The 13413-nt window shown below is 39.2% G+C and overlaps 1 protein-coding gene across 2 annotated transcripts in view; it reads left to right on the top strand.

The window, feature by feature from the left end:
• Positions 1-13413, top strand: part of NTRK2 (neurotrophic receptor tyrosine kinase 2) — a 204989-nt gene that overhangs the window by 26864 nt on the left and 164712 nt on the right. For both annotated transcript variants that reach the window (XM_076362357.1, XM_076362358.1), the window contains exon 5: positions 2225-2379. In XM_076362357.1, coding sequence (XP_076218472.1) covers positions 2225-2379 — 155 coding nt within the window. The remainder of the gene's footprint in view (positions 1-2224; positions 2380-13413) is intronic.

The following is a 13413-nucleotide window of genomic DNA, read 5'->3' on the forward strand; positions in this document are numbered from 1 at the left end:
GGAAATGAAGTTTAATGAGCTAGGGAATAGCACTTAGAGGCAAAACAACTGGCTGATGTGAATTAGGAGTGAATATATTTGTGCTGTTAATACCAGAGTTAAACAGTGGCCATTCAGCATCATGGTAGTAGAAGCAGGGGAAGGGTACTGGGAGTGAGCCAGAGATGGGAAAAATGGATGGTGTGAAGGTTAAACTGAGTAGTATTTGAGGTGTGGAGGCTACGTGTGATGGGGGGCAAGGTGAGAGAGAGAGAGAGAGGATACAAAATTGAGGTAGAGTGTTGCAGGCTTGGGAAAGAGTTGGAGTGTAGGGATAGAAGAACTAAAGGTATGCAAACAGAGATTGCAATGAAGTGAGATAAACAGATAAGGGGGAAGTGAGGGAAAGAAAGTGGGGGGAAAAAAGCAGAGCCTGAAGGGAGGAAAAACAGTGATAAAATTAGTATCAGTTGAACAATTCTGTTGATAAGTGGCTAATACATAGATGGAAAATCAGAAAGAGTAGAGAAAGAAGAATATTGGAAGGGGAATCTGAGAGGAGAATGATGCCATAAATAGCTTTTGAGGAGCTTCCTCTAAATCTGACAAACAAGTGTCCTGTTGTTGGCATTCTTGTAAATCAAAACATAAAGGGATGAAAAGTTCAGGATAGGGTGAAGTAGGACATATTTACCAGGTATTGTAGAGAAGGAGATGCTGCTTTGAAAGGCTTCTTCTTTTAGAACAAACTGTATCTGCAGCTGTAAAATTAGAGCAAACAAGATAAAGACACATAATTTGCTTTTACTGGGTGATATTTTTTTTCACACAAGTGTATGTGGAAGGCCATCATGCCTGTATCCAGCATCCTGCCTATGATGTGCCTAACTCCCTTGGTGGGTTTAACATAAAATAAAACAGTGGAAAAAAAGGACTGCTCAACCACTGGCCAAGGGGAATTTCTCTTTTACAGGGAAGTTGTATGATGAAACAGAAGATGGGAAGTAAATCTTGCTGTTTTGAAAATGCATGTTGTAGGTTTTGACCCAAGGGATCCTAATGTTCATACTCTGTCTTGCACAAGCAATTCTTGTCCATGCTGTGGTGGTGTTAAAGCCCAGCAGATGACTTCTGTGAATACAAATTTCTCCTTCAGAGACTTGCGAGAATGATCCCTGCAGCTGTTAATCCTCAAAGAACTGCAGATGGCTTTTGAGGGAACAGGTTACAGCTCTGATAAGCTGAGTTTTTCATGATTTGCACACTTCATGTCCTCAGGAGGCATTTATGAGCATAGATTCTGTGAGCAACTTGAATTTGGTTTCTGTACATCGAAAATACCTGTGAAATTTTGTTAAGAACAATTGTTCTCCTTGTAATGACTTGCTTTAAACAGTCACTTGCACATGCTTTATTGGATCTCAGCTATGCCTGTAGGAGAAAAAGTAACACTGGGTCACTTCTTACATAGATATTGGGATGTTTCTGTTCATATTTTACTTGGGTGTTATTGCATTACATTGTTGTGTAGTTTTATTAAATTTTAAAACTAGAATTTGGTAAGTTTGCTAACCTGTGGTTTAAATTCCGTGCAGCATACCGTATAGCTAGATGATACATTTCTGTTTCAGGGCCATTTTTTCAGTTAGTGTTTCTCCATGACATTACCTAGGGTTTTACTGTGAAATTTTCTAGAGTGTTGTAGTGGGTGAATTTTGAAGGTTAGGTAAAATCCTTTTTTATGATCAGAGTTTTTTAGAGCTTGCCTATAATCCATGACTGTTTGACTCTATAAAGGATTTACCACCTCACAGCAGTAAACCATTTCTGGCATGATCTTTCTGCGTTAGCTAAGCAGAGAGTCAAGTGTAGAAGAGAGGAATTCTGATCTCTGCATGACTGTTATGAAATGGAATGGAGCTTGATGAAAAGCCTAGTTCTCCATGTGCTCGTGATTTACACTGGTGAATTGGAGATAGTAGTTGAGCCCCCTGTGTGATCTCTCTGATCTATGACAGTCTGGATTCTTGGTGCAAAGAGAGCTTCATTCTCTACATGGAAACCGTTATCCACTTGCAGCTTGCATTGCACTGAGATTACTAAGGTTGCTTTCCTTATCCTTCTTAACTAAAGGGTTCAACTTCTACTTTCACCCAACTGAGTGCTTGGAGTCCCCCTGCCCCCCATTTTTTTCTACATGCATGACACATTCTGCATTCTAACTAAATTGGGTTTTTTGCTATAGGATATTGGTGGACAATCCATTCAAGTGTTCCTGTGAAATTATGTGGATCAAGAAATTTCAAGAGACCAAGTTTTACACAGAAACTCAGGATTTATATTGCATAGATGACAACAATAAGAGGACAGCCTTGCTGGATATGAAGGTCCCGAACTGCGGTAATACTCTTTTAACGTAAAATTACTGTTAAATTGTTGTGACATTTGTGACATTGTGACAAAAACAAACGTGTTTTTGCAAGATACCTATCAGGATGACAAATGCACTGCTAAAGGAAAAGGTTTCAGTGGAGATATTAACCACTCAGTGGTCTTTCACCCCACATGGAATAATTCTGGGAGCTTCACGTAAAGGTTTTTTTTTAGCTTGATCCGTTAAGAATGTGGCATTGTTCAAGTGCAGAAAAACAGAACACCAATTATAGATAACACACAAGAATTATATAAAATGCATGTGCCTTTGTTAAACTAAATACTAGTGCTTCCAAGCTCAACAGACACAAAATTTTACCTCCTTGAATTTTTTTTCAGGTATTTATGGTTAGTGAAGTCTTTATTTTCCTTCAAAAATACAAACTCTAGTGCTGGGACCATAGAAAGAAAATTCAGAACAACTGCCTGCTAGTAGAGACAAATTAGCAATAGCTCTGTTCTTCACACAGATAAAACTCGACTGAGTTCACTTGTAAAGGCTATGCAAAAGAGTCATAACAAACTTAGGTCTGTAGCATTTTGCAGCATACTGTTTTCAGTTAGCTTATACGGATCTGGAGATAGTGGAAAAATGACGAAACAATAAGGCTTTTTTTGTATACAACTTTGCTGCCTGTATATGGTCCTGGGACAGCTGGTGAAAGGTTTCACCCACTAGTTGAAGAGATTTCTCCTCCTCTATGTATGAGGAGCAGAGGCCGGGTGTTTCTGGCACGACATGAGACCTGCTGGAGTCTGGAGTTTGCTTTGCAGAGTGGGGATCTGGGGTGCCTAGCAGCAGGCAGGCAAGAAGGAAAGGGAGCGGGGTTATCCTCATGGAGGGCTGATTTGGACTGGGAAAGCTGTAAGTGAAGGTGAATAGCAGGAGGAACACAAAAATGATACCTTTTCTCCTTCCACCTTTGCTCATTGAGTGTCCTTTTCTCCACTGCCTCTATGGAGGGTGTGACACCCTCTGATAGCAGCTGCCAGCGAGGAACAGCCGTGGAGGGGAGCTGCTGCGGACCCAACATGTGCGGTGTTTAATGGCAGTAATGCATTTTATGGCCATGTATCATGCTGTTGGTCTTGTGCCCAGCTTCCTGCTGGGACCAGTCGTGGTACTGTATTCACGACAAAAATGATGCTAGTGTCTGGTGCGATCAAAAAAAAAAAAATCTTGACTAAAATACTTGCCATGACAAGGGAAGGTGGTACTTCCAACTAAAGGAGGAAGAGGAGGAGGAAACGTGAGTATATATGACATTCAAATTGGAATTTGCAGTTTGTGGAATTTGCATATGGGAAACGTGCATTTTGCTGAAGATCTGTGTGGATGTTAGCACATGCCTGCAAATTATTTATGTTAGTTTACAGGGTCCAAATATGACTAAACTTTACATACTTGGTTTTTTTCCTTTTTGTTTTTCTTCTCTTTTAGTGGGTCTTTCCCCTTAATTTATGGTTTTCAAAATGAACCAATGTAGGACATAAGTTTTTAATAAAGATGATGACACAGCCTTTTCCTCGGCACAGAATAGAGAATTCCGGGTAAAGAGGAATGACCATCTTGGTGAGCATGGGCTGTGTTCTGGAAGATACCTGAAAGATCCAATGCATGGCTCTTGCTTTTTTTCTGTGTTTAAAACAACAAGACTTAATTTCAAAAAAACCCACTGATGAAGCTGGTTTATTTAATTTCCAGAATTTTCTGAGAGGCTAATAGGTAGAACTGAAATAGAAGAATTCAGCTTTTGACACATGTGAACTTTTTTTCCTGTGAACTGCGTGACCTTTTTAGCTCCTTTTGATGTCAAGAGAAATTTTTGGACGTGCAGGTCTTTGAATTTTATTAATAAAATATATTCTAATTTTCTCTGCTAATGAAATGGTATCATCCCATCTCTCTGGTTCGTTAATTTTTTTTGATTTAGAAACTAAGCAAACATGCTCTCTTCTTTGTGTGCGGGTGTTATTAATTACTTCATAATATTATAGTAAGTGGCCTGTACAATATGTGGTAAATGTCTTGGTAATAGGACGTGTCGCTACTGTGTGCTGTTAATAAATCTCTTGCTGGGAAGTTGGAAGAGGCCACTGTGGTTTCTTGATCATAAGGCTTTGGTTTGTAGATAATTGATGTGAAAATTAGCAAAGTTCTGTGGTACTTTACTTATTGTTTATATGGTGGAAGTGTTCATTAATGTGCTGATTAAAGGCTGGTTGCAATTTAGATGCCATCAGCTTTGTGATTTCTTGAGGTTTAAAGTCAGGTATACTCACTATGTAGAAGATCCCTTCCAGCTGCAATATTAAAAGTGTCAATCAATTGTTACGATGTTTACAGAATTGTTATTCAACTGCATTTGAAATGTATTTATGTATGATGAAAATTGTCAGATTCTTTTAAGTTTTAAATTCACACTTAATTACTATGTCAAAGGTTTTCAAGTTGCATCTACCACAATAGTGTTAGTAGAGCCTTCTGTGTAGAGGAATGGTGGTGTTTAGTTTTGCCATTTTCACAGCATTTGCTGGTTGTCTGTACAACATGGACAGCATCACCACCAAGGCCATCCTCTTTATTTTGTTTCCACCCAATAAATAGCATTAGAAAATCAAGAAAGAGAATTAAATAAGTAAACACTTTGTTCTTACTACTACTTCTGTAAGCTCTGGCAGCGATAGCCAATGGTGTATTAAGTCCTTGGAAGCGAGGCGTGTCTTATGCCTGGGGTAAGGTCACTCAAAAGTACATCAGTCTGCAGATCACCTGGATCTCACTGAATGCCAAGGAGGCAAGACCATGTCTTTGGGACTGGTTATTAAGGTGTTGGTTGCTCCCTGTGGTAGGCATTCAATTACTCAGCTGTTGTCGTTGAACTCACTGATACTGAAAGAAGTCTTTGTTTCTTGTGGTATTTTGGGGAGAGGCCTGGCTTCTACGGCTGTCTCTGCAGTCCCGTGTAGATTTTTTGTTGCTCTGGATCTCAATCTGGTAATGGCATTTTGCCTTCTCTGGGCAATTTAGTTAATCAGATTGTTTTATATGTGCTGGTGTGGTGCTTGATCTGGCTTTCAGTTTTGCTTACTGTCCCAGCTTTGTATGCTTATTTATCATATATTGTTTCTGCGGATGTCTTCTTTCTTGTCATTGGTCATGCATGCTAGCTGAGGTCTACTGAACAAAGTAGCAAATTAGTCTCATGTACTAATTGTACATACAACAAACATATGTTCAGACTGAATGTTGGTTTACATATGCAGCCAGTCAGTGGAAATGTTGTCTGATCTGAGAACTATGGGATTTTATGAATTCTAACATTTTTTGTCTGTCTCGCCCCTTCCGCATGAAGTACCATGGTATTGCTCTTAGTGCTGCTTCTTGTGTATGACTGACAAAATTTTAGAAATCGTCGTAATGTAGAATTACAACCTAAGGAGACAGGTTGCCCATTTCTTGCTCCGTTGGGAAAGCCATGAATGTTTAGAGGCAATTGTTGAGATGACTACAAATGGACTGGACTGGACCTGGCTTCATTTCAGCCTCTTTCTCGTGATAGATTTTTGTCCTAGAGGTAAATAAGTAAATGGTAATATCAGACTGGAGGCAGGTGGTTATAAATTCTAAGGGGGTAAAAAGGCAAACTGAAGGATTGACGTGTTTATTTCTTTGAATTTACAGAAAAGATCTGTCGTATTAGTGAGTCAATAAAATAAGCATTAGATGTTAGGCAATCACAGTACAAGCAGTCTAAAACCACAAGCAAGGGCATAATCCAGTGGGTGTTGACATTTCTTTCCATTATCAGCCAGACTTCACAGATAAGACTATCAGAAGGAGAACATTACAGGCAGAATGAAGTGTGTTTAAAAAAAGCCTTAAACTTTCTCCGTGTTTACCTTTCAGAATATTCATGGGTTCTCTAGTCTGTGTTGTTTATTTTGGCTCAAGAACTAGATGTTATGCATGATGTATGGTGGCAAACTGTTCTTATTTTCTCTGTAAGAGTTTTAATTCTTATCTGTGTTCATGGGCTGCATGAAAAATGTTTTTTATGAGAGTTTTGACAGTAATGGGGTTTCACTGTTGCTCCAAAGTTGAGTTAGAATTTTCCAAACTTAATTAAAACAATTTTCATTATTTCAGCTTTTAAGTGAAAATAACTAGTAATTTCTGGATGTTTGAAAAGGCAACAGGAATCTCATTTTCAAAAACATGTGCATAACGTCCTTGTGAGCATGCAGACTTTTATCTGTCCATGAAGCAACCAGTAACTTTCATACAGATGTCTAGACATATGATACGTAAATCAGGGCTTGTGAATGATCATAGCTGAGTGTATGTGATATACATGAATGTCTCATATTTAAAAAAAAAAAAGCAGAATTTTGTTTTGTAATTCTGATTCAATTTCTGCTTTAACTGGAATGAAGCAAGGTTAGAAAGAATACAAAGCAGGTTAGAAATAGAAAGAAGTAAGGCACTATCTAGGGGAAGGAAATGTGTCTTGATCACTCAAGTATTGTTCCTGAACTCAGTGCATTGTGCAGGTTTGCAGAGGTACTCCCTATGCCTGACTTGACGCATTTGCATAAGCGTGGAGCACTGATCTACTGAGGGAGAACAGCTATCTGACTGTTGGCTGGCGGTATTCTTTCTTAGCTCTTACGATGTAACTAGGTGAAGACGGATGACTAAATAGCTGTATTCTGAAGTCTAAAGAAAGTACTTTTTTCACTTTAAAAGTGGAGACATTTCATGAAGGCATCCCTTCAGCCGTATACTTGGTATCAAGAGTGAAACCCATCATTTTAGTCGTTTATGTAGTTCTCTGAAAATGTTCCTGTTTCAGGATCACGTTTATCATGGTGCGATATTTGAACAGGTCGGCGTTATTTTCAGTATTTTCTGGACACACATGAAATTCCCCAGATAAAGATACAGGAATTACAACTGCATTACATGCACTTAGTGAATAAGAAGCCATTTGTTAGAAGTTTGCATAAGCTGGTTTAGGCCTCATTAACTTGCATTACAAAGGCTGTTTAGCTCTTGGTTCATCTGTTAGGCTTGTGGCTGCTGTATTCAGCCCAACTGCACTGAATGTGTTTGGTTTTCTTTTGAAAGTTGTTGTGGATAAACTGAAGCTTAAATACCAGTTAAAAACAATTTCTCCAGATGTAATTTAATTTCCTTAACCATTCAGGGAATTTAAGAGAAAACATGGCTGGGTACCTTCAGGAGACTGCTAGCAAGGGAACTGTTCATGGGGTTGATAGCCTCTATAGAAACGTACAGTCTGAAAATTCTTGCAGACAAACTGTTGATATTAATACTGGGGATGAGGTCAATTAAACGATTCACGTGCTGCAAGATCCTTTCTTATTCAGCACCTTCCTACTAGAACCCAGGTCAGGCCTAAGGACCTTAAGAGAAAGGTCCTGGGCAGAAGTTAAGGAGCTGATGTAAACCTTGGAAACATAAGCCCTTCATCTGGTGTGAAATGTCAGCAGCAACCTTCAAAGCTTCTGTACAGGTTGACTGCAGAAGACAGCTTGCTGTCCAAGTGAATTTGTGCTGGTGCATGGCTGTTGGTGGTTTTTGCCTGCATGGTGTTCATGACAGCCTTTGAAGCCCTGGATGGGATGACAGTTCTGCAGAGATTGGGTTTGTTGCTGTAATCGTGAAGATGAGTTAGCAAGTTTTGTGGTCTTTGCTGCAGCACACGCTGGCTCTACTTACAGAAGTTTGCTTCTAGTGATAATATCAGTTAAGCAGAGAGCGATGGAGTGTTTAAAGGCAAAGTAAGGGTGTATTGGCTCTGGAAAAGCATACTTTAAAGCCTCATCATCTTCCGGTAGAGGCTGTACTTGTTTAATTATTTTCTGTAAAGGTTCCCAGCTGAATGTGACAATCAGGCGTGTCATGATTGGAGGCAGATTTCTTTCAGTATTTTAAAATATTTGGGTGGCTCAGTGAGCTGCCACATCACTCATTCTGCTTCCCAACAGGAAGACGTTCCTCCATAGACTAACGAGGTGGGTGTTGTGAATGTCAGATCTGGCGCGGTAAGAAAATGAGAGTTGGACTTCTAAGAAGGTATGCTGAAAGCAGCAAGCACATGTAGCAAGAAGAGGTCCGAAAAGAGCTTGTTTAGTGTGCATATGCCTTCCAACTGCTCATTAGGAAATGCTGAAGGCATGGGAAAGTCCTAAACTCTGGTCTGAATGATTCTCCTCAGGGCTTTGGCAAGGAGCCCTCTACGTTTGGACTCAGTCTCTCCCAATGGTAGGAATTTGTGCTTTTCCTTTCAAAAGGGCATAACAAGAGCTGCTCCTTTTTTTTTTTTTTTAATATTAAAAAAAAAAAGTAGTGGCTACAGGAGGAGATTTTGTCATCCTTCTCTGGATTCAAGTTCAGTTCAGGAATCTAACCTACAACTTTGGGGATAATGTCCTCACCACCAACCTGTAGAGTGTTTGAGACTATTCTAGCTTAACCCTGTCAGACCTGTGCAAAATACCATGGTCATTGTGGAAAACACCCGTCAAGATTTGTTTTGCCACATGGTGAGCATATCTATTCAGTGGTTATTCAGTGCTCTATTCAATGGCTTTATATTCTCCTAAAGAGTTGAAGAGGTTTTGATCTGGGACAGTTTCTTTAATTTACATTAACACCCAGTGGGCAGAGTGTGGAAATATGCTGGGGAAAAGGATCATGATCCAGGATTCCTTTTCCTCTTTCCCCCTTACAGCTTTCAGATTAGTGCCTTTACTTTTAATTTTAATCCAAGGGAAATTTCAAGTTTTGTTGTGTGTGATGGCAAAGTTACAGTGGAGAAAGAGAAAGTAATGCCTGGTGGTTAGAGCAGTGAAATGAGAAGTTGCAGGCTTCTCTTCCCTGTAGCTGGAGAGGAAAGTGATCTTTGGGCTCCAGAAAAAAGAAGATATATGAGAGAAGATAATTTTTTAAAATGTTCCTTATTTCTGCTAATTCTGTATTTTATTTGCCTAACATATTTTTTTATTTTCATTGAATATGGTTGTCATCTTGGAATAACTTCTTTGAGATTTCTGCAATGACCTCTATGTATTGAGCATTTTGATTTTGTCGTTGTGATACAATAGGAAATGGAAACAATGATTTAGGTTTCTTTAATTCATGTTTTGCATGTAAACTTTTGGGGTATCCTGTTTATAGTGCTCTTAAGATGCAGCCAGGCTGATTTTTGGCCCTGTCGTTATGCAGACTTCAGTGGAAACATGCCCACTTAGCCCATGGCTGAAATTTGGCTCAGAGCTTGTTGGCTGCAGACAGTTGCTAAGTGAAACACAGGAGGTGTATTACATATCCAACAGCTCCTAGCTTTTTAGCTAGAATTACTAGAAAGTTTTTTGCTTTGTTTTTTAAACCCATAAAAGCCCATAGGAAGAGGCGATTGGAATTTGTAAACATTCCTGTATTTTCAAACAAGGCAGAATTTTAATAGAATTATATAAGAAAAGTCTGTTTTTCTTACATCTTACATTGATACAACCTGTTCAGAGCCAGTAAGACCTCTGAAATTTGCAGATCCATGTGCACAGTTCTTAGCAAATTGCATTGTCAACCATCCTGTTTGGAGGTTCCAGACAGTACAAGTAATGGGTGTTACCAGGCTGTACTGTAGTGCTGTAATTAGTTGTATGTTTTCTCCCTAGAGAGAAAAAGCAAAATGAGGGGAGCCAAGAACCTTGGGCTGTATTCAAATCTTACGTAAGGCAAGCAGTCTGGATTTGGGCCACTGTATCTTAAGAATTACAGGGAATATTTTATAAATCAGTGGTTCTGGTAGTCTGCCTTTACATGGTTCAGTCTGATAGATGGTTGCTGGCTCAGCATCAATTTAATCATTCTGGGTCTGATATATTTATTAAAAAGATGATTAAGGATTTCAGGTAAGGATTAAAATGACCTCATTAAAATTCAGATGCAGTTGACGTGTTTTGAGAAAAAAATTGTCAATTTTTTCTTGGTAACTGCTTGTTCTTATCACAGAACAGGTTGACCTGCAAAACTGTGCCAAGTAAAAAAGAGATGTTGTGGGCCGCATTGAAAACCATTTAGTGACACTGCATCATGGCTAGATTCCTGGGAGTTTGTCGACAGTCTGATGAAAATCAGGGGCTTGGTGTGCAAGGATGGCATAAATGAATGCAATATTGGATTTATGGTATTCTCTCAGGTGCTCATTTCTTCATCATGTCATTTCTTAGGTATTAGTGAGGCTAATTGACCATATTGAGAGAATTTTTTGGTGAAGGTTTTTGAGCAGCTGAACAAATCCCAGAACTGAACAGATGAAAGTTGAAGCTGAAAAAATCAATCTGGAATCATAGAATCATAGAATAGTTTAGGTTGGAAGGGACCTTTAAAGGTCATCTAGTCCAACCCCCCTGCCATGGGCAGGGACATCTTCAACTAGATCAGGTTGCTCAGAGCCCCGTCCAACCTGACCTTGAATGTTTCCAGAGACAGGGCATCCACCACCTCTCTGGGCAACCTGTGCCCGTGTTTCACCACCCTCAGTGTAAAAAATTCCTTCCTTATATCTAGTCTAAATCTACCCCCTTTAGTCTAAAGCCATTCCCCCTTGTTCAGTTGCAACAGGCCCTGCTAAAAAGTTTGCCTCCATCTTTTTTATAAGCCCTCTTTAAGCACTGATAGGCTACGATAAGGTCTCCCTGAAGCCTTCTCTTCTCTAGGCTGAACAACCCCAACTCTCTCAGCCTTTCTTCACAGGAGAAGTGTTCCATCCCCCTGATCATTTTTGTGACTAATTTTTTGTAACTGTGAAGATAGTTAACCAGTGAAACAACATCTTGGGTGTAATGGTGGATTTTTTTCTCCTTGCATAAGACCTTCTTCTTCTAAAAGTTGCTGTAGTGTACTGGCTAGAGCCTTAGCTTGATGCTGAGAGTTGAGTTACAGACTACAGAGTCTGTATTAATACTCAGTTATTTCTTAATTAGGTCATATCCTTCCTTTGACATATATTGACAGTCTGGCTCTACCAAGGTCAGTGTAAGTTTTCTGTAGAAAGTAGTAAGTAGCAGCCTGAAGACTTTGAAAGCCCTCAAGGAATTTAGGCACATTCTTTTTATTGATTTCCATTGACAGTTGTGTAGCCAAATGCTGTAGTAACCTTTGAAAATTTCATCCAAAGTATTTGGTTTTGTGATTGCTGAAGTCCCAGCTGTGCACAGTGAAGATATGAGTCATTCTCTAGTGATGCTTAACAGTTCCACTGTGTGATGGCCTTGGGCCATAGGTTTGCACTAATGATGGTCTGTGAAGGTAAATAGCCCCCCCTACACTTAAAGGAGGGTTTGTTCCTTCTAAAGCATGAGATGGTATTTGGAGAGACTCAGCTGACATATGAGTTCCTCCTGCTTGTCTCTGTGGTGTGCAGTTGTGCTGGGGTGAGGGAAGTGACTGCTTATTCTAATCCAGAGCTGCCTATTCCTGGGAGTAAAGTGTTATCAATTTGAATATGAGAACAGATACTCTGTATGTGGTGAAAAACCATAGCTGTTATACACCCATACATAATGAAACACGTGGATTTTAGTGTACGCTTTCATCTATTGAACTGCGTAAATCTCTATGTTACAGTTTAAAATTCTCAGTAGCAGGTTCTGTCCTCCCATTTTTGTAGAGATTGAAAAGCTTTGGATAGATTATTGAGAAGAAAGGGGACTTGAGAAAACAAAATGAAACGGAGTGGTCTTAAGAAGATCATTCAGAAACTCTCTTTTCTCTGTCCGGTCAGAACAGGAGAGCACTCAATGAATTTGAATGAACAGACAAATTTCAGAACTGGTAAAACGGAATGGCTCTTGTATACAGACTGGACAGTACACCTGTGAAACTCATTGCTGCAGAAGGCTATTAAGGCCAAGAGTATAACAAACTTAAGAAAGAAATTGGATACTAGCAGGGTTATTACTGATATCCAGAATTATAATAATTAATGCTGTCAAAGTTTGAAAGAGATACTGTGTTTCGAGCTGTGGAGCACAGGGTAATCTCTGTCTGACAGATAGCAAGATGAGACTTGTGGAAAGATGATGTCATGTCTACCTTGCATGGGCTCTTATGCTACAGTCTAAACTTACTATGCTAGCAGTATACAAAAGTATTTGAACCTGTTCTCTGATTGCTTGTATCAATTACTGTGTACAAAGTCCTTTAAAATGTACATCCGTATCAACAGAAGTGATAGTCATCTAAAGCACTGCATTTAACAAATTAAGTCAGGAGTAAATGCAGCATGGTTGGATATCTTCCTAATTGTGTAGGTGTCAAAATGCTACCGACTCATATAAATGGTCTCACACTATGCTGAGCATACATACTGAGCATATGTGTCTGTTAGGGTGCATTGTGATTTTTTAAATAGTTATTTTTTAGTGCAGGTTTTGCTGCTTAGTCACGTTGCTTTATTGGTAAGTCCAGTGTGTCACATTTTCTAGAGACAAGGTCTTACGCTACTGTCTGCTTTTTCCAAACAGAGCCACTTCTCAACTAGTGTGTAGTCTGCTGTGGAGCAGGGTGGGTGCCACTGGAAATAAAAGCCAAAATGACCTTGCGGTTAAAGTTCACTAACTCAAGAAATCCAACCAGAAAAAATGAATCCCAAGGCAATTCTTGTATGTGTTTCCCACCCACCTCTTATGACTGGGAAAGGAAGTAGAAAAAATCACACACAATAATGTGATTATTCTGTTACTCTGTTCTATTCTATTCTATTCTATTCTATTCTATTCTATTCTATTCTATTCTATGCTATTCTATTCTATTCTACTCTAGTTATACTTTTTTGCTGCAATGTTTTATGCTGGGTCTTGCAACTGGTTTTTAGTGTAACTTTAGGAATCTATAGAATAATAAGCACTATTATTTTATAATGTTCTGGCAGGATACGAGCATGATGTAGCTGTTTCCCTCAGTGA

The sequence above is a fragment of the Aptenodytes patagonicus genome, chromosome Z (assembly GCF_965638725.1).
Source record: "Aptenodytes patagonicus chromosome Z, bAptPat1.pri.cur, whole genome shotgun sequence".
Classification (NCBI taxonomy): Eukaryota; Metazoa; Chordata; class Aves; order Sphenisciformes; family Spheniscidae; genus Aptenodytes; species Aptenodytes patagonicus.